This window comes from Haemaphysalis longicornis, unplaced genomic scaffold (assembly GCF_048455015.1).
Source record: "Haemaphysalis longicornis isolate Haplotype H1 unplaced genomic scaffold, Haemaphysalis longicornis Haplotype H1 scaffold_1, whole genome shotgun sequence".
In the NCBI taxonomy this organism is placed as follows: domain Eukaryota; kingdom Metazoa; phylum Arthropoda; class Arachnida; order Ixodida; family Ixodidae; genus Haemaphysalis; species Haemaphysalis longicornis.
In genome coordinates this window covers 214,412,226-214,433,130 of record NW_027526203.1, presented here as the reverse complement: position 1 = coordinate 214,433,130, position 20,905 = coordinate 214,412,226, and the positions used below count along the sequence as shown (strand labels likewise).

The 20,905-nt window shown below is 45.2% G+C and overlaps 1 protein-coding gene across 3 annotated transcripts in view; it reads right to left on the bottom strand.

Moving 5' to 3' along the window:
• LOC144141609 (histone-lysine N-methyltransferase SMYD3-like) overlaps positions 1-20,905 on the bottom strand; it is a 129,929-nt gene that overhangs the window by 80,889 nt on the left and 28,135 nt on the right. For all 3 annotated transcript variants that reach the window (XM_077673168.1, XM_077673156.1, XM_077673162.1), the window contains 2 exons: positions 9,149-9,218; positions 8,287-8,417 (listed from right to left, as the gene is read on the bottom strand). In XM_077673168.1, the coding sequence (XP_077529294.1) occupies positions 8,287-8,417; positions 9,149-9,218 (201 nt within the window). The remainder of the gene's footprint in view (positions 1-8,286; positions 8,418-9,148; positions 9,219-20,905) is intronic.

Genomic DNA, 20,905 nt, shown 5'->3' with positions numbered 1-20,905 from the left:
GGCCAGCATTCCAGAGGAGCTCGCCAGTCGCTCTTTTAAGAAATGCGGCATCTCGAACGCCCTTGATAGCACTGAGGACCACTTTCTGTGGGAAGACATTTCCGACAAGGCGACTTCAGCAGACAGCGGCAGCGACCCTGACGATGACTAAACGGACGTCGGGAGACGGTGCCAGCGAAAACTGACAAAGACTGAACGGTAACTGCAGTGCAAATAAATGTTTTATGTGCTCTTTACCTCGCATTATATGCGGATGAAAACTTTTTTTCTGATTTTGATGTCCCCGAATTACACCTCGTATTATACGCGGGTTCGTATTATACGCGGGTTTTTACGGTAATTTGACGGACAGGCACGAGGAATGCTTTTCCCTTCCCCTTCTTGACTCTGCGCATGAAGCAAAAGCGGCGGGCGCACATTCTATATATAGGCTGTCTTTTTTTACGCTTTTTTACGTTCTCATTTGGAACAAAAATACCAAGAGCCTTCTTCTGGGCTTCCCCTGCCGTTGATGCTTGTACTGTCGTTAGTGGGCTTTCTTAATTATTTTATTAACCTGCTATGTCGCATATTGCAGGCACTTGGTAAGGAAGTGTGTACTGAAAACGAAGTGCCAAGTCTGCATGACCAATCCTGCATGCCAGGGGAAGATGCCGCTGTGTTTACTACCTCTTGTATTTTTTTTTTTTTTGGGGGGGGGGGGCTTCTGAATCCTTCCGTGCATTTTTGAAAGTTTATTAGCGATCTCTAGGACGTTTTTACTGGTTGCTTCAGCAACAAGGAGCTCCACCATGACAGCGTTATGGATGTGCCGCAGCCCTTATTCACAGCAAACACCTTAACGGCGTCGGTTGCGACCAGCACGTGAGACCTTGACAGCAAATTTGGTTGGGTTCTGTATACATTGTGGCACGAATTCCTTTCTACATAAAAGGTTTAATCAAGTTCCGTGATTACATGCGAAGGTGGAGCAACACCTTAAACTTAGCCTTCGCTAATGATCTAGGGCGAGTTATGAAAATGCGTTGGCCAAAAATGTCAATTTAAACCTCCATGTTAGCGTTATTCCTAAACCTTTACCTGTGTAGACTTTGTGCATGATTTCCCACGTTACATTTCATTTTCTGGGCTATCGAAAATGAAAACAAAATGTGTATTGTTCCAGTTCCGTTTATTTGAACCTCCATGTTAGCGTTCGTGAACCTATAGAGGTTCAAGAACGCTGTTGTCATTGTTGTTGTCAAGAACGCTGTTGTCACGCGCCATCTTGGAGTTCATTGTTGTCGCGGTCAATATATTTTCTGATCTATGTTTTGCATTTGTTTTATGTGCGTGTATTTGTACCATCAGCATACTTGTGAATTAAATTTGTGTTAATTTGATTCAACTCCTTTCTTGACCTAATCAGGTGAAAGGTGGTGCGATTAATAGAACGTTGCGGGAATAGTTCTATGAAAGACGGTCATTGGGACAACTGAGCTAACCGCTGGGCTAACCTCTTTTTAGTTAAAAGGATACCTCGCTTGCGCGTGTCATTTTCTGATCGGCCACCACGGTGACCCGTAATTATCCCAAGCGGGCCACTGCTTACATACTGCTATAATAACAACTTACACAATAAAAAACAAACGCAACTTACACATATTAACCCACTTATCAACTTACTAACCAACTTACTTACTAACCCACTAAACAACTTACACATTAACCCACATAACTGCAGTCCGAGCGTAAATTGCAAGACAATAAATAAAAAAATCATCTGAGAAGCTAGGATACCTCGCTTGCGTGTGTCATTTTCTGATCGGCCACCACGGTGACCCATAATCATCCCAAGTGGGCCACTGCTTAAATACTGCTATAATAACAACTCACGCAATAAAAAACAAACGCAACTTATGATATTAACCCACATAACTGCAGTCCGAGCGTAAATTGCAACACAATAAATAAAAAATTCATCTGAGAAGCTATCATCCCAGTCCTCATATATTTTTTCATGTTCTTTGCGTCGACCAACTATGTCCATCAAGCAGCACAATAAGGACACAATCATAAAGCAATCATGAACTGGATCATAACAAGCAATTTCACGCAAAATACCTTTTTATGGAAAATTGAAAAAGCGAAAATGTCGCTGCAATTACTTTATTTACAATCCGCTACGAATGCTGCAAAGGAAAATACGTAATTCTCCTTGTTGTTGTCGAGCGGGAAAGGCAAAACTAACGCAAAATGAGCTGCAGCGTTTATTTTTCATTTCGTTACCCACAGTCCACTGTACCTACAATACCTACATTTAAACAATTGGACTGCCCGCAGAAGAAATTACGAGCGCTCCGCGCGTAAAGCAGCAGCGTTTCCTGGCCCGCGCGCGGCCGTGCGCGCGGGCAGTCGCCGCTTTCGCTTTCAGTTGTCGTTGACTACAGCGCCGCCGCTATTTTCTGCGCGAAACGAGCACCTCTCCGGGCGGCCGGTCGGGCCACTCTAAAACTTCTAGTACACTCTACCGCATGCAGGCCACTATCCGCACAGTTCAAAATGGCGGCATCGCTATGGCCCCTTAAGTGGCTACTGGCTCGTCTAGTGATGGCTACAATACTTTTCTGGGTGGCGCTAGCTGCGCGCCACTTCCCTCAATTTCACTTGGAAATTGGCGCATTTCACTATCGGCTTAGATTCGAATAAATACGGTAAATAAATGACTCGAGTGGTGCTTGTGGCAAAAAAGTATTGTTTTCCACCTCTTTTCTTACTTTAAACTCAATTATCTAAAAACAAGTGTTTTTTATTACATAGGTACCATTATTTCCTATATTTCCCAGAATAACAGGCTGATTGTTTTTTCCTGTCATCAACGCAAGCTGTCACATCTACTGTGCCAGAATTGAAAATATGCACCTAACAGTTTTTGTGTTACAGAATTTTCAATAAGCTAATTAAGCCAAAATTTACGTACTGGCGGAAAAAAATTATTAAAAGTTTTAATCTTAGCCTGATTTCAATATTTCTGGTACAGTTAAAAGAGTCTAAAATCTGAAAGAAAATGATGCATGCATTATGTAGATACCGTAGTAGATGCCGAGAAAAATGTACCTGAAAATGGCCAAAAATGCATGGGAAGTATAGGGCTTACCCTGTGCCCTTAAGGTTATTCCTCTTTGTCTACGTGACAATATAAAGCCTATACTGCAGTTCCGCGTGTTGAACTTCGCAAATAATTTTAGTGAAGTGAGGCTGTCTTGAGGAGAGCTGAATTATTTGTTTGGGAACAAACCTTGACGCATTTATGGCGGCGCAAAAAGTGTATAATAAATCTTAACGAAGCCACAATAGCTTTTCAGGGCACTGAAGCACATAAACAGGCAAGTGCGAGCAAAGAAAATGCAGCCAGTCTATCGGCATCTAGCAGACGACAACAACGGCGCCAGTCCCACAGCTGAGGCCATAGGCCAGCTAGGGGGCGCCACTCACAGACCTCACCGCCAATCCTGAGGTGCCGCGCTCGAGCGTTTCGTTGGTTCTATCGCTCCGCAAGGACTGGATCCAGCCGCTACGAGAGCCAGGTGCCCGGCCAGGACCCTGTAGGCAGCTATTCCATTGATAGCGGAACCTCACGGTGACATGGAGTACTCGACCAAGCCCTGGGCCTTTATGCCCGGCGAGGATCCCCTCGTTGTCTAGCTGCTTTATCAACCCCGACCACAGGCCGAGAAAAGAATACCTCGACATCCACATTCCTAGATGCTGCAGATAAAGACCCCCACCCTGGTCAACTGCCGCTACAACTCCAGCCACCCGGCACCAGGAGACGCCCTACAGCAGCACTTGGTAGAGTTCCTCTATATAGCTCCCGCAGGGAGTATAGAGCTCCCTGCGGGAGCTATATAGAGGAACTCTAGCACTTTGCCTCCTGCCCCGACCGCTGCAGCGCCGGCCAGGCCAACCACCAATCAGCGGGCGCAGCCGAGGCGGACGCCCTCTACCAGATCAGGGCCTCGAGGAACCTCCCGGAGCCCGACGAGTGCTGGCACAAGGACGCCGAGGACTGGGAGGTCTGGCAGCCGCCCGCGAAGGAGCCCATCTTCCGCCCTGTGCCGGCTAAAGCTAGGCCTGCGGAATGCCGCGCCTATCGTGTCGCCCCGTGACCCCTGCTGCAGCCGTTTGGAGCGAGCCAGAGCCCGCAGCAGGCATCTACCAGGTCCACCCTCGAGGCTGCCGCTGACAAGCTTGCCGCGCCGGAAGACCCTCTTCAAGCGCGCGCGACCTCCCCCGCGGAGCTGAGGGAGTACCCGCAGCCTAAAACTACCATCCGCTAACTCCCAGCAGTGCAGCCGCCCTGGCCCGACTCCGAGAGCGACTCTGAGGACGAGCCAGAAGTCCTGGCGAAAAGGCTGGCGGCCCTGAGGAGGGGAAGGCCAAGAGAGTGGCCCCGCGAAGGCCTCCGGTCTAGCGGTGCCAAACGTTTTTTCTCTTGAAATAAAGAGTTGGGAAAAGTAACCTACATTGGCTCCGGACCTCTTCTTTTCTTGTATTGCCTCTCAACTCCTTGTTAAAATTTATCGCTTCCTTCAAGTAGCTTTCATACGCACTTTTTAATGCTAAGGGCTTCATATGAATCTGATGTAAAATTGTTTATGGAAAGAACAGTCCCTGCTTTATACCCGTTAATTCCTGTAGTTGCCATGTACTGCACTGCAGTTAGTATTGGTAGTCTGAGCTTGGCAAAACGTTTTGTCGCACTATCGTGTATCACTTTGAAGTTAAGCGAGCTAGTCCACATTTCTATTAGAATTAGGCACGAAAAAAATGGACACGGGTAGAACGTTCAACATGGAGTGCTAGCTATTTATATGGTCCACATCACCATCTCCTTGTAATTTTACAATTCAGTTCTGAATGCACAGCGGGATGGAGGTACTGAGCTGAGATTCACAATGCTGTTCTAAAGTAAAACATAATAACCAGCTTGTGACTGGCTGCCACCTCGGTGCAATTTGTTTTCCAACGAAAGCAAGATATAACCAAGGCATTGGGTAATTAAGGCTGCTCTCTGCTGTTATCAGCAAACACTTGTGTCAATCTGGCAACTGTTTTTTTAACTCGCAATGAAGAAGCTTTCCACCCCGGCCATAGTCTAATGCAAATAATTTCCACGTAGTCTATTGCGTCTCAGTTGGTACCAACACAATGCCACACTCTTCACTGCACGTAGCTTCATTACCCCTGGCAAAATATTGGTGGCAGTTCTGTAGAAACACAACAACGTGAAACGATTCACCCCCTACACGCATTTGGAAGCAGCTGTGGGTGGCTGCCAGTACTGGCAAGCTTGCTTTCATTCCCTCACCTATGTCACGTCTAGCCGACAGCAATGACCACCTTTTTTTCAGTGCTACTACCGAAAATGGTTATTTTCATGAGGCGTTTGTTGCATCGCGCGTTCCTGTTTGGAGCACAGCATTTCACATTTACTGCTTTTATTTATATGTCCTGCAAAGTGTTGCACTGCATTACTACAGTAGAACAGTAGAACCCTGCTTATATGCTTTTCGTGGGACCGTGAGGGGGGGGGGGAGTACTGGCCGGGAAACGTATCATGTGAACATGCCGTCAGTACAGCAAAAACATTGTGTTAAACATTATAAAAAAGACATAAGCCATGGTTCAAAAACAAAATAAATTACTTGGCATTTTTAAGGTTTAAAAACATCTTTGATACAAGACCGGCACTTCCTTTGGGCCAGTGTAATGACACTGCCTTGTGGCAGTCTTTATCGCCGAAGTGACTCCTGGGCCTTCTACAACAACCTGTTCACTTGGATTCTACATTTCAGTTCAAAGTCGTAAGTGGCAGTCCAAACTCCTTCGCGATACGTGATTTTTCCGTGTCAGTTCGTTGTTGACTACTTGCAGAACGCCAAGTTTGTCTTTAAGGGGACACTGAAAAGAATTTGTCAAGCTCCTGTTATTGCTTGCCCTGCATAAAATGGTTCAAATAAACACACTTTTCATCGTTTATCCAGTCGATAAGGCGGTATTTATTTTATAAAGCTCGAAAGAAGAAAAACTACCGGTGGCCGCACCAAGTAAAGCAGTGACTTCCATACAAGGTGCTACATGATTGGACGATGTCCAAGATTAGAATTCAGACCAGTTTCAGTTTCGGTCCTGTGAAACAACATGCTTGGCATCCGACGTTATTATTGGCCGGGCATTCTCAATATCTCAGTAATCAGCCTATCGCACTTCTGCCATGTTGCTGGCTGCAAAAAGCGTCAGATAAGCCTACCAGCACGGCTTGGAATCGTAACAATCACTAACCGAGACGCTCAAATACAATGCGCTTTTCCCCCACCTTTGGAGCTTGCCTGGCTCGACGTGTTCGCACCAGACCAAGGGTGCACTGATTCGGGACTGCGCCCGCAAGCAGTCGGTGCTTATGGCAGCACCATGCCAACGAGAACTTGCCATCGCGTCAGTGTCAGTCTGCACGCATTCTGCAAACTCATCCGCGGAGCAACGAACGTTACAGCACGAAAATGGTGAATTAAGTATGTAAAACATTGCTTCAAACAAATAAATTAACTTACAAAAAAAAAAACGTGCTATCAGGGATTTGAACTTGTGAATTGCAAAATGATATACTTAGTGCTCCAGAGCACTCAGCCATGAGCCAGTGATGCCAGGTGCAGAAATATAAAGGATATAATGTATAATCAGTTTACATTTTTATTTAGCTTTAGCATTCCAAGCAACTTAGATGATTATTTCTTGAATAGTGCTTGTGCAGTAAGTGTCCCCCAAATTTTCACAAATACCCCATCCCTAGTGACGGCATTCCTTAGGCGGAAAAGCGTTCGTGGATGTGTGGTCGTGCTGCTGACCACTGTGCTAATTCATCCAGAGCAAAAAGTGCTTCCCGCACCTTGGTTTTACACTGTGTGATAAAAGTGTCGGTTGAATTTAATTCCTTAATACCTATAAATATTAACTTTACTTACTTCTTCCCCCCTCTAACTGGCCTTAGATTTTTTGTATTAGCGTACCACTCAGTGAAGCGTCGCATGTGCGCTTGTGTACAGCTACTTGAACTTCGAGCTTGATACAGTCTACAAACTAACAAACTAAAGGCACATTCTTCCAGGCACAAACATGTCATGGTTTAGTTTCAACTCAACAAACGAACTGGGACGACCCGACGGTGGCCGGCCGACTAAACGCAGGGCCAACTGATTCTGTCGGAGGGTCAGCGTGCCTTGCAGTAGCACAGTCAAGTCAAGCCATCTTGTTTTGACGTCATACGAAACGTTACAGGAAATCGGCAAAGAGGATGCAGAGAGGAGGCCAGCATTTTCTAAATGATTTTTCTACTGAATAAAGTTGCTAAACGCAGCGAGAGTAGTCGAAACATGGCCTGGAGACTCCAGATTACAATTTGCGCTAGAAATCCCGCATGTTCACAAATCACTTGTGTCCCTTTAAACGAGAGGGCTTTTAATTTTCTTGACAGCATCAATAGCCGTGGTGAACGCTGAAATATACTAAACTCTCTAGTAGAAAACTTGTGCAACAATGTGTACGGCTACGGTCACCAGTGTGCGTTCCCATGTGAATGAAGCAGTGACAACTGTGACGGTGAAGTGATGATGATGCTTATGGGCGCTGTGCCGAGCCCTCTCGTTTCCGGGATTTCAGTAGTGCACCAACAGTGTTCGTTGGGGACTACGCCGCTCCGTATTTTTAAAATTTTTCCACCCGCTTTTACCATTTTAGCTATATTTTTTCATTATTTCTGCCTTATAATCACAACATATAAAGCAGGAGTGTCGTGGTATGACGACGGATTAAGCGGGATAGTAACACATGGTTGACTATGGACATTTTAGTGGGACTGCGCTACCTGTAATAGCCAGGAAAACAAAGTAGTGAGGAACGTATAAGCGGGGTTCTATTGTACCACAAAATTTCGGCGGGATGAAAAAAAATAACCTAGCAGAGAGAAAGAACCAACCATAAAAAGACTGCGAAGTGAAAAGGTTTGAAGTGTACTTATTATGCGACAGCATTTTCACGTCGAAAATTTGAGCGCAGACACCTACTTTGGTCATAAATATGCACGTTGCTCAGACTGAAGCTCCATTGTTTCTTGAGCAACCTTAGCCCCGCCTGTGGTGGCCAGCGAAGAAGTCGATCACGCTTCAACCCCACCCGACTCACGCAGCCAGATGGCCCTATTTATGGGCCCTGACTGCTTCTTTGCTCTGTCCTCTCCCAAGCACCCACCTTCCCATAGATCACAAAGCCCTCTTCAGGTGACGGTAAGTAATCCTCATCCAGGAACACCGTGGTTGTTACCCAGAGGTTTGGAAAGTCCTTCAACCTACGCGCTGGATCTTTCGAGATGGATTCCACATCTAAGGGATGAAAACAAAAACAAAATTACACAGAACTATTGCAAACCTCAGCAATTATTCGAGGACAGGACACAGCTGTCCCCTTATGCATTCACCTCACCATAAGCCATCGCACACCCCGAGCCCACACCAAAGCCCCACATGTTAACAATAACACAAAGAAATCCACAGAGTGCACCAAGGATCCCCTAGTGCTGTGAGCTGCCAACACCACTGGTGGACGCATATCCCGCCACACAGTTCTCCCACCTAGTAGGCTGCAACTGGCGAGCCCTCCTTTCCCCTAACACGCACGGTGGCAGGCGATAGTGCATGTTCCAAAGGTGCCGCCCTCGCTGCTTGCAATGGGTAAAAGCTTTTGGTTCAATCCAGGCTTAGCTGGAACAGGTAACCAAGTAAGCAGAAAACTGCCCTCAGCCTGACATTAACGAGTTTTGAGAATGTGACTTGGCATTGGAACCCGAGAAAACCTCTCTGTACCTTGATGCAACTTGTATAGAACAATAAGTGGGTACGCTGAGACATTAAGAACACCTCCCAAGACGGTGCTTTGAGTTCAGTTCAGATAGCTTTGAAGTTTCAAGGAGAAAAAAAAAAGACGTTTTCATTTAAGCCTCACTGTGTGACAACGAATACATTAAAGAAGAGGAAAAACATCATCTCTACTACTCGTGGAAAAAGTAATATATGCAACTACGCAGAATGCAGAAGTGAATTTCCTTTTCACTTACGTGACATGAGGTCGGAGAAGCGCCTTTCCCTTCCAAACACAATTTCAGCCTCTGACAGGGCAGACTTGTTCTGAAAGGGGCAGCAAGCAGCAGGAAGAAGAGCTTGTAGAAAATCTCAACGGGAGCTCATGGCACATTCAAAACGCTTTGAAAGCAGCCTCACAGATGCTCTGCAAGGCTTTTTGCCCGTGCAGTTGTTTGCTCGTGCTGAGCAGTGCATACATATGCATTCGTGCACACCTCCCTAGACAATGAGGAAGCACTAGCATGGCCCACCAACACTCCAGGGTAGATAATAGGGTTGTGATTCTCCTGAATAGCTAAGGTAAAAAAAAAAAAAAAGCCGCAAGACAGGCAGGGATGGAAGAACAAAGAAGACACCTCCATTTTACCTAGAAATCATCACTACACAGCTGAGAAGAGCAGGATGTAAATACTGAACATTTCGTTGCACTTAAGAAACACATCCTCTGCCACTGACAGGTTCTCCATGCAGCAGAACATCTCGTCTTTCTTTCCCTCCCCTCACTACCGAGCGAAAGTGCAGTAAACGCAGATGACAAATTTAGCTGTTTTTGGAATGGAAAATCTGCCTGCACAACACGATTCATGAAGGTCCATTAAAAATGAAAAGAAGGGCCAAGCTCTCACCAAACTTTCACTTTTTGCATCCCTCACCCCTCAGAAAAAGCAAACATTCGCATCCCGTACCCAGTGGGTTTGCTCTGTCTGGCGAAGGAGGTGCCCTTGCCTGACTAATGAACTCGTACTTCTAGCGAACTTTAGCACAGGACGAAGAAAGAAAAGACGAAACACACGCTACTGTTTCGTCTTTCTTTCTTTCTTTTCTTTCTTTGTCCTGTGCTAAAGTTCGCTAGAAGTATGAGTAATTAGTCAGCAGCAACTAACTCGCCCAACTCTCCGCTTTAAGTGCCCTTGCCTGCACCAGTTCCTGCACTGCATCAGCGCCACCAGTGGTGAAGACTCATGAGATGTCCGAGGACAGATATGCTCTTTTGACATGGGGGGTGTGTGTTGCGCAGACGTTCTGCGAGCTCTGTCTGCCTTGCGGTGACAGCTGGAATAGGCATCTGCGCGTGCGGCACCCTGCTACTCCGGTATCCCATTGGTGGTTGGAATCTCATTCTCTGCAGCACTATTCATAAGGTGACCATATTCCTGGATGTAGTAAACGGGACACACGTGCATGTGTGTGTGTGGAGGGGGGACAGCAAAAAAAAAAAAAAAAAGGCTGAGATTGGGAGAAAACATTTCATGCGAGAGCTGCTTTCACTTAAAACGTTACATTTTGCACTAAGCCCTCACTCAGGCTGACGAAACAATCCCACTCACAGTTCAATTAGGGTGTATTCATTTTGAAGGTCACAGTTCAATTAGGGTGTATTCATTTTGAAGGTCCTGTTTTGGGTTCTTTTTGGTGTATTTTGCCGACAATTTAATTTTTTTTATTTCGAAAGAGTTAGTTATAAAATGCTTCAAACTTGTACAGAGGGTTCACACAGCCGTCACCTTCTCCGTCACGGCACTGTCACGTCAAGAAACCGCGACGGAGACGTAAATGGAGTAGCGTTCGTACTGGAGCTCTCCGTCAGAGTACAGGGTCGTCTGCCTAGTGATCAGCTTAGCCTAGAATTGAGCGTGCTTAATCTGAAAAATAAAGAAAATGGCTTGTGCTCACTTTTCGCAAAATTTACCCGTAAAAATTTGTTTACTGATTAGCTGGTTTACAGCGGGGCATGGTCCCGTCGCCTTGACAGGACGGAAACGTAGAGCTCGGCCTCCTGTCACCGTCGCACCGTTTTCAGTGAGAAATCGCCCTAAAAACCGTCGCCCATGACGGAAGACAGTGACGTGAAGGTGACGTGACGGGGTGAAAAACGGCTGTGTGAATGAGGGCTAACACTGCACGCACTGCAGACAGCAGGTTGATGTCCATGTCGAGTTCACATTGGCAAAACACGCGCTCTACTGGAGCCATGGTTCCAGGAAAATACAGGGCCAGTTCCGCAACGCAAGAAATCTCAGTGGAGCATACATCCCCGGTTGTTATCTTTTTAAAGACCTGCACCCGTCTCTCAGAGAGCAAATACCTGAAGAGTTCCAATCTTCTAGTTCCTTTCACTGCTTTGCTTGACAATGGTCCACTGGTGAAATATTGCTTCTCCAAAGCCGTCTCCGGCAAGAAACTTCAAAGCGTTCTTCGTTAAGAATAGATCTAAATTTTACTCTCTTGGTAAATGTTTTTAAGTACTAGTTAAGGTTATATTAGTAAAATATACTTGTAGCGAGTCGGCACACTTTTGGCTTGATAAGCTTGCTGGGCACTTGTTTTGAAACTATGAAGTCCTGCGAAAACCGGACATGATTGTTTATTGGGACAAAAAGACGGGATGGCAGAAGCGGACCTCAAAAACGGGACTGTCCTGGCCAAAATGGGACGCCTGGTCACCCCAGCTATTTAAGGTCTAACTACCACGTTATTGTTATTGGCTGTGTGGGGTAATCTGGATTGCGTGTGCAATAAACGCTGCGCCTGATCCTCATCCCTGTCCCCTCCTGGCTCCTTTGTCTATCACCGTGAACAATGCACCCGTCGCAGCCTGCCTTTGCGCGGCATGTTTGTGGAGCGCAGATGACTGCCGGGTAGGGAATAACGCGAAGCCCGTCACAGATAAGTGTAGTAAGCCTCAGACACTTCTCAGAATCATAAAATCAGACGACAATGGAGCAGACTGGACAAGAGAAGCAAATAATATCAAAGCCCGTTTCTGAAGGGAAAGGTGGTGAAAACGCGAAGCTTTCTCCCATCCCTAGTAGCACAAATTGTTGCTGCAACGTTCCTGTCGTGTTGCCAATGTTGCGTAACGTTAGGCAATGTTACACAACGTGGTGACAATGTTGCCGAATGTGGGCCAACATTGGACACATTCAGCAACATTGACTCAACGTTTACAAACAATGTATAGGCAACGTTGCCTGTATGCACGTTTTTTCACATTGCAGCAATGTTGCCACATGTGGGCCAACGGACACATTCACGCAATGTTTACAAACAACAGATGCGCAACGTACCCGTATGCACGTTTTTTCACGTTGCAGCAATGTTGCCAAATGTGGGCCAACATTGGACATATTAAACAACATTCACGCAACGTTACAAACAACGCATAGACAACGTTGCCCACATACACGTTTTCTTGCGTTGCAGCATGTTGCCAAATGTGGGCCAACGTTGGACACATTCAACAACATTCACGCAACGTTTACAAACCGCGCATAGGCAATGTTGCCCACATGCACGTTTTCTTGCATTGCAGCAATGTTGCCAAATGTGGGCAAACTTTGGATATATTCATGCAATGTTTAAAAACAATGCATGGGCAATGTTGCCCTTTGCACGCTTTTTTCGCGTTGCAGCAATGTTGCCAAATGTTGGCACATGTCATATGTTAAACGATCGTATGGGGAGTTACATAAGCTGCCTAAAAATTCAAATGATCCCATACAGCAAACTTAAATGTTGGCGATGTAGTACATGTAACGTCAGGATACATTAATTTCGGGAGTGTGGTTTTTACATATTTAGCAATTCTCACGAAAAAAACTACAACTAACATTGCCTGTGTACATGTTTATCTAGGTTGCCGCAATATTGAGGAATGTTGAATGTATAGCAGCTTTCATTTATTATGTGAAACGCCACACTAACCTATGTTTTGGAGGGATTACGTCACCTATAAAAGTTCAAATGGTTATACACAACGGACGCCTTAGCCACAGTTCACTGTACCATCGCCTCCAATACTTTAGCTGCGTATAATACGACGCTTACATATACACGCAAGCACGACGCACACACATGAATGAAGTCCCCATCGTCAGCCTGTCCACTGCAGGACGAGGGTCTCTCCCAATACGGGAGGTTTTCGCCGAATGCTACACCAAAGGGGCCAATCTTGTTCTCGTGAACAGATGCCACCTTCTAGGCATCGCCTATCTGGTGTAACCTCTCTGATATCCGCTGATGATATACCACAGGACCAGACAGCACCCCAGACCGCGGAATATAACGGAACAAAGGGCGGTACCTGTACTAGATAGATTTGAAGTTATTCAGAGGCAGACAGCAGGGCACCCTACATCGATGTGTGATCATATAGAGGCAGAGCTCAAGAAAAACTGGTCACCAGTCGGGCCCTCAACATCGCGGTAGCCCTATGAGCCCCCTCCCCCCCCCCTAAAACCAGAGTTCCAAATAAAGTGGATTCTCTCTCTCTCTCTCTCTCTCTCTCTCTCTCTCTCTCTCTCTCTCTCTCTCTCTCTCTCTCTCGAAAAACTGCAGAAATGCATGTGGAGGAGTGTAACACTGAGCCTTTAGATTCCCCCATAATATCTAAAAGAAACCGCGAACGTTTGAACGTTTCTCAAATGAAAGAAACGCGTGGTGCCGGTTCGATGGATGGCGCAGCCAAACTCGGCAGCAGATCCTTTTGTTTTAGTCCCTCATTTGTTGGATGATCGCACAATATTACTTTAGAGTGGACAAAGCCTAGAATAAAAAATACCGCCATTCCGCGCTTCGCGCATCGTGCGTTTCGTTAAAGCCAGATGCTCCGCCGTTCTAAGACAGTCATTTTTTCAAGATAGCCGCTGGCTGTCCCATATTAGATATTCGTTTTTATTTCATTTTTTTAGTAAGAGTGTAAATCTCATTGCCATTCTTGGGGTTAATCAAAAATATACCACAAATACGGGACCTTCGATGAAGATTGAGCGCGAACAAGATTTTTTTTTTTTTAGGAAAAAACTTGCAAAAACGCTCATTTATTGCTGTATCATTCTTATAACTAAAAAATACACAAACAGGCTTCGTTCATGTTGACGAACAGAATTTTAACAGGTCAGGCAGGCCGATTCCCGGTCATAGGCAATACCATTGAAGGACGTTATCGGTGTCGTGCATGAGCTCGCATCATCCATTGATTTGATTAATTAATTGTGGGGTTTAACGCGCCAACGCAACGCAGGCGATGAGGCGCGCCGTAGTGGAGGGCTCCGGATTAATTTTGACCACCTGGGGATCTTTAACGTGCAACCACCTGGGGATCTTTAACGTAATCTCATACACACGGGCGTTTTTGCTTTTCGCCTCCACCAGAAAAGCGGCCACCGCGGCCGGGAATCGAACCCGCGACCTCGTGCTCAGCAGCGCAACGCCTTAGCCACTGAGCCACCGCGGCGGGTGCTCGCATCATCACAATGATCGTGTTGGCGCGGCATTTCTTTGTGTCAGACGCATATGGGCCCGCGGAGATTTCGTCCACGTGGAAGAAATCGAACCTCTGTTAGTCACGCAGGCGTAATTATTATAATCATCGTATAAATTACGTCATATAAATATAAATGTCCGTATTCTACCTGTTTCCACTTATTTTTACGGAATAGCATTTGCTCAGTTTAAGCCAATCCTTGCAGCACGTTATTTGTTTTCAGCAATAAACAATGATGAGAAGTTTGAATTCCCCTTCGCGCCCTACTTGTTACTCGCGCCCTGCTCCATTTATATGTCCTATTTGCACTTCAGCCTTAGTAATGTCGCTCAAAAAACTCACTTTCAAAAGCAATCATGAATTCTCTACTCGTCGTGCTAGTCGCACTTTTCTTATGGAGTTGCTGAACAAATGTGTACTTTTTTACGGTGAGCTGCCCACAATGATTTCAAGATATGACTCAACACCGATCGAGGCACCTTATTTCTATACTCTTCCGCTTTTTTCTTTTTTTTTTTCATTCACTTTTCCTAAATTTGGTAACACGTCGACGTATACACGCAAAAATTTCTTGGTGGTGTGCATCCGACACATATGAATTTCTTGAGGACAGACTGGACTTACAATAACTGTAAGCGGTAGCTTTTGTTGGCTATCAACGCGTTTTCGTGCAATTCAGTCCCCGTGAAATTTATGAACGTGTGCTCCCGTGAAATTTAAACGTGTACGATGAAGCGTCGCTGTGCCACACCTAGATGAAAGCCAATCAAGTTATATAGGCAAGACAGTCACGCTCTGAAAAATCGCTACCTCTGGTGTAAATCAGATCCGTGTAAGTGTCATCCGCTAGATCCGTGTAAATGTCACCCAAATAATAGCGTGTTTTAAGCACAATTTCACTGATGTACGAAACCAACTCCGCCATTCTGCGAATGCGCTTTTAAAAATCTGTCAACGGTTCCCACCAGCCCGTGCAGGCCGTGTCGCTCATACAATTGGTATACCGATTGTCTCATCTTATGGTGTGATTTAGTTATTTTAGGAACCCACCATGGTGGCTGTTGTGCTTCTGAGCCCAAGGATTGAACCCAAGGACGCGGGTTCGATTCCAGACTGCGGCAGCCGCTTTTTTTGTGTGTGTGGAAGCGGGAAGCGAAAATGCCTGTGTGTTCGAAATTTCGGCGCACGTTAAATAGATCTCCCGGTGGTCAAAATTAATCCGGAGCCCTCTATTACGGCGCGCCTCATCGCCTGTGTAGCGTCGGCGTGTGAAACCTCATAATCAGTGAAATCAGATATTTTAGGGCGATTTTAACACATCATTAAACTTAAGGAGCAAAACACAGCTTCTGCGCACCGATAAAGCCGCGCGCAGCTTTCACCCTCGACTGTGCGTTGTCACGTATGGCCAGCTATCGGGCTGTTTTCGTGAGTCTTTTACAAATGCCGGTGGGGTGCAATTTTGTCCATGTGCATGCCACATATATCCAGGAAACTGACCGAATACAGCGCCTGCTAATTAAGCCAACACGCGCATGAAACAAACGGCGCATGCAGCATATTCCGACGTCAGTGCATGCGTGAGGCACGAATCAGAACTTGGGTTTCATTGCCGTGTGTTTCTCGCACCCATTATTTGCTGAATAAATAAATAAACCGGAATTACAACAAGAAAATAACTTTTTATGCCATCGTCAAATAGTATCGAGTTTACTGTACTCCGACTTAATGGCTTCCTCTACGTTCCTATATAGCCGCTCACTTCACTATGTACATACCGAAATTTAACGCGGCCTATTTACAATGGAGATGTGTTCTTTTGGGGAACGTGCACCATTGGAAAGACAAACTGATAGGGTATACGCCGTGCTTTTCATTCAATGTGTTGGCCGTATCTTTAAGAGCTTCGCGAAGATACGCCTAGCTTTTTTCATAACTGCCTGAAAACAGCACCTAGAAATGACTTCCCAACTTTAGTTTCCTATTGTTGAAACATTGCGCGCCTTTCTTAGGTAGTAAATTACAGCTGTATTATAAAAAGGTAATCGTGAATCGACAAGGGAAACTTGTGCATTCTAGTGATTGCGAGATTGAAATGGCGACCTTTGGAAGGAGCCTATTTAGGGCCGCTTTAAAGCTTGCATGGCCGGATTGTTTTTATGTCGCCGCCTGTATATCATCAGACAAAAATAATCTAGATAGAAGGCTCAAACATTTCCTTGTTGCTGGGTCCTCATAATTGTTTGAAAAAATTAATTTACTGGTGAAATTTTATATGCAAGCTATAAAAACTTCTGTGCATCATACTGGGGAGTGCAAGTCATACATGTCGCCAGCTAATTACAATCGTATGTGTTTTCCTTTCAATTGCTGCAGCAATTACACTTGATTCATGAGACGAATTCAAACCCAAAGTTTATGTTCTTTAAATTGCCCCCTTCGTGTGAAATTTAGTCACTTCCCTCTGATCAGCGAACGTTCCGACTAGTCCACATCTTGCACCCTTGTTTGAAATAAATAACATGTATTATATATTTCAACTTCCCCATTGACATTTCACCTACCCCGAGAGCACCATCATACATATTGTAACATATATGAAACAATAAAACAAAACAAAGACCTAACCCTGACACCCATTTTCCAGCTGATACTGCCTGTACGAAAGCTCATTGGCATATTTCAAGGATCTTTTCTAATTATACAAACGAACCTGAATTCCAAGTAACCTAAAAACTAAATTCCCCATTTTTGCTTTTGTTCCGTTCCAATAGCATTGCACACACTATCTTCAGATTTTTTCTAGTGTAATGTTTATTCGTAAGAGGCTCCAATGCATCGAACACTTGTCGCGTTCTGTTTGGCGCAAAACGAAACTTGGCCAGGCGTTCTCAGAAAAAGGCGAGGTGCTGGGAGAGGCACGCCGCCTCGCGCGTTCCTTTCTCCCTGCATGCCTTATTTTTTGTTTTCGTCGTCTCCCCGTCCCTTCTAGAGTGTGTCGCAAAGGAAGTTTTCGCAGCTGCGATGCAAAGTTAGGGAGGGCTGGAAAAAAAAAAAAAAAGAAAAAAGGCCCTTGGCCAACGTTCTACCCTCCTCTCACACGCGCACACGTGCGCGCCCCTCGCAGATCGGTCCCCTTCTGCTCCTCTGCGCCTGGTAGCCGTAGCTGGGGCATTGGGTTGGGGTAAGTGAACGAAAAGCGCGCACCATCCTGACAATCAAACGGAATGGAGAAGGAACCATGTACGAAATTTTGTTGTGGCCGCATGTTACGGCGAATATTTGTGGGCCGGAAAGTTCATAGCAACCGACCAGTGAAGGTAAGCGTTCGATTTTCAGAGTTCGCCTCGTTCTTTCGAACGCAGTTTACTTCGTAAAAGAGTGGGAACAAGACTGCCCTCCCACCTAGCTTCTAAGCATCCTTCTTGCTTTTGCGAATGCGTACAGTTGTAAAACGTGGAACATGTATTCAGCGCTTAAATCAGGTGGGCGCTCAGAAGTAAATCTTTTGTTATGATGCTGAAATGGAGTGTAGGTTATGCAAGAACCTTGATACGTACGATTGGCTTTTAATTTACTTCTCGCCACAGCTGCTGTCGTGCACGAAAAATATAACTAATAAATTTAACTTTGTTATGTTTAATTTCACGCGAGTTTCAGCGGCATGCTGTTCCAGAACACAATTAGCATTGCAGTTAAGCCATATGTTGTCATCTGGTTATGCTAACCGTTTTACGATGTAAAACAATGCCTGACGTCTTTGTAGCATTCACAAACTTTTCACGTGAAAAGCTGGTCTACGTCGGATGCTTATAATTATAAAGAAAACGGCATACGCAAAAAAAATAAAGCAGCTCACGGCCAGTTTTAAGCACATTTTCCGAGAGCAAAAGGTAAAATTAGGCAACCAAGAAAATACGTCGTTGTACGTAATTTCGTCTAGTTGTGTAATGTTTCCATTCTTGACAATCATACCTCGGCAAAGTTGGCGCAGCTCACTCAAACTCACTCACAATTTTTTTTTCGAATCACCACTCACTCAAACTCAGACTGAATGCTGAGCAGCACATCTGCGCTCACTCAAACTCAAACTCACATTGAGCGGAAAACTAGAACTCACTCGGACTCAAAACTCAAAATGTACTCCGAACTCAAAATGTACTCAAACTCAAATGTACCGTATTTACTCGCGTAATGAACGCACTTTTGTTCCCGCAAAACGGAAGCAAATTTGAGGGTGCGTTTATTACGCAAGGTAATTTTCCGAAAACATTTTCGGTATGATTAGTGACACTAGATAGTTTATCTAGTGACACTAGGTATGATCAAGAAAGGCCGCAAAGCAAAAAAAAAAAAAAAATGATTAGACAACCTACTTTTTGCAGTAACTACAAGCGCACACAATTAGCAAGCAAGCCGTGCTTGTCGTGCTGCTTCCGCCAGTATCGCACGCAGACTTCGGCGACTCCGAAATGCCTACCGGCAGCACGGTTCCCATGCTCAAGTGTGTAGTCTACTGCCTTTAACTTAAAACCGGCCATTAACTTACATTTCGGCCCATTGTGACTGCAAAGCGCTAGACAAGAACGCTTTCACTGAAAGGATATGGCTGTCAGAAAACAAGTAGGACTAGAACAGATGCACTGAGCCGACTGAGCGAGAGCCGACAACGCCGCGCCGAAGTGTTTGTTCGTTTTTACTCCGACAGATGGCTCTAGGTTCCATGCGCTATCATCACCAGTGGGAGCGAGTGGAGCGGGAAAGCCACACTACGGCCATTCGCGGGACTGCATGATTGAAAAGTTGGGGGTGCGGGGGAAAATAAAAACCCAGTTTTTGAGACTAAATTTCAGGGTGCGTTCATTATGCGAGTGCGTTCATTACGCGAGTAAATACGGTAATCAAAACTCAAAATGTACTCAAACTCAAAATGTACTCAAACTCAATATGGACTCAAAACTCAAAATGTACTCAAAACCTAAAATGTACTCAAACTCAAAATGTACTCAAAACTCAAAATGGACTCAAAACTCAAAATGTACTCAAAACTCAAAATGAACTCAAACTCAAAATGTACTCAAACTCAAAATGTACTCAAGACTCAAAATGTACTCAAAACTCAAAATGTACTCAAAACTCAAAATGGACTCAAAACTCAAAATGTACTCAAAACTCAAAATGAACTCAAAACTCAAAATGGGCTGAGAACTCAAAATGGGCTGAGAACTCATAATTAATTCAGAACTCAAATGGCCTCACAACTCTCTCATGCTAGGAATTTACTCAGGGTCAGATGGACTCTGATTTCATTAGCAGTCAGTGTTTTCAAATTCACGCGTGGTGAAAATATTAGGGGTGCAAATTCGTGAGGTCAAACTCTTGCATTCGCCATGACATGACACCATAGCTCCTATGAGGTCGGAAACAATTTTCGTTGCAGATTTAATACAGCTATACCTGCTGCCCATGAAGAGTAGCGCTGGTTGGAAGCAATTGTAATATATATTGGATACCAAACTCTTTATGTAGGCTCCGTGTTCGTGTTCATGACAGAGGCGGTCCAGGCTCGATGGTGTGCTGGGTCCACAGGTCGAAACAAGCAAGATTGGGTGAGGGGACGTGCGCTCACTGCTCCGTTCATTTATGTCGAAGCTGTTTAGGGTTATGGTTCCGGGCATTCTTGCTCTGCATCCTAAAAAAACGCCTTGTGTCAAAGTGAACTGTCCCCACGAATCTCTGAAGCGCGAGGCGTTCATGGATATACCTTTGCTGTTTTATTGCGTAGCATTCTTTGCCGAGTACACCCCTCCCCCTATCCCCCCCCCGCCATGATCTTGTAACGCCCTGCATATACACAAAAAGGCAGATATCACGGAAGTTCAACCTGTAATCATTATAAAAGCGTAAATTTGGAGAATCGATAAAACTAAATGTTAAAAATCTAAAAAAAGAAATAAGAAAAATATCGAAAATGGCGAACCGTGTAACACGGGAGTCATAGATAGTCTCAGATTGGGTGAAAATGCAGAGAGATGTGGCGCTAAAGAATGTGGGGTATCAAATTGAGGGTCTCGAGGAGGGAAATCACGTGGGACAAAAAAAAGTGCCTCATTGTTTGCCGAGGCACTTGTATTAGTTTTTATTAGCATTTTCTAGGTGGGATGAGCTCTCGTAGCTCGGAAAAACACCACGCTGTCGTTGTAAGCAATGACCACCACCGTACCCAGCTGTTAACTTCAAGCATGCACGCGTGTGAGTGTGTGTGTGTTTGAGAGAGTGTGTGAGTGAGAGAGTGTGTGAGAGAGAGAGAGTGAGAGTGTGAGTTGAGTGTGAGTGAGAATGTGAGTGGAGTGAGAGTGTGAGTGTAAGTGTGAGTGTGAGAGTGTGAGTGTGAGTGAGTGAGAATGTGAGTGTGAGTGGAGTGAGTGTGTGAGAGTGTGAGTGAGAGTGTGCGTGAGAGTGAGTG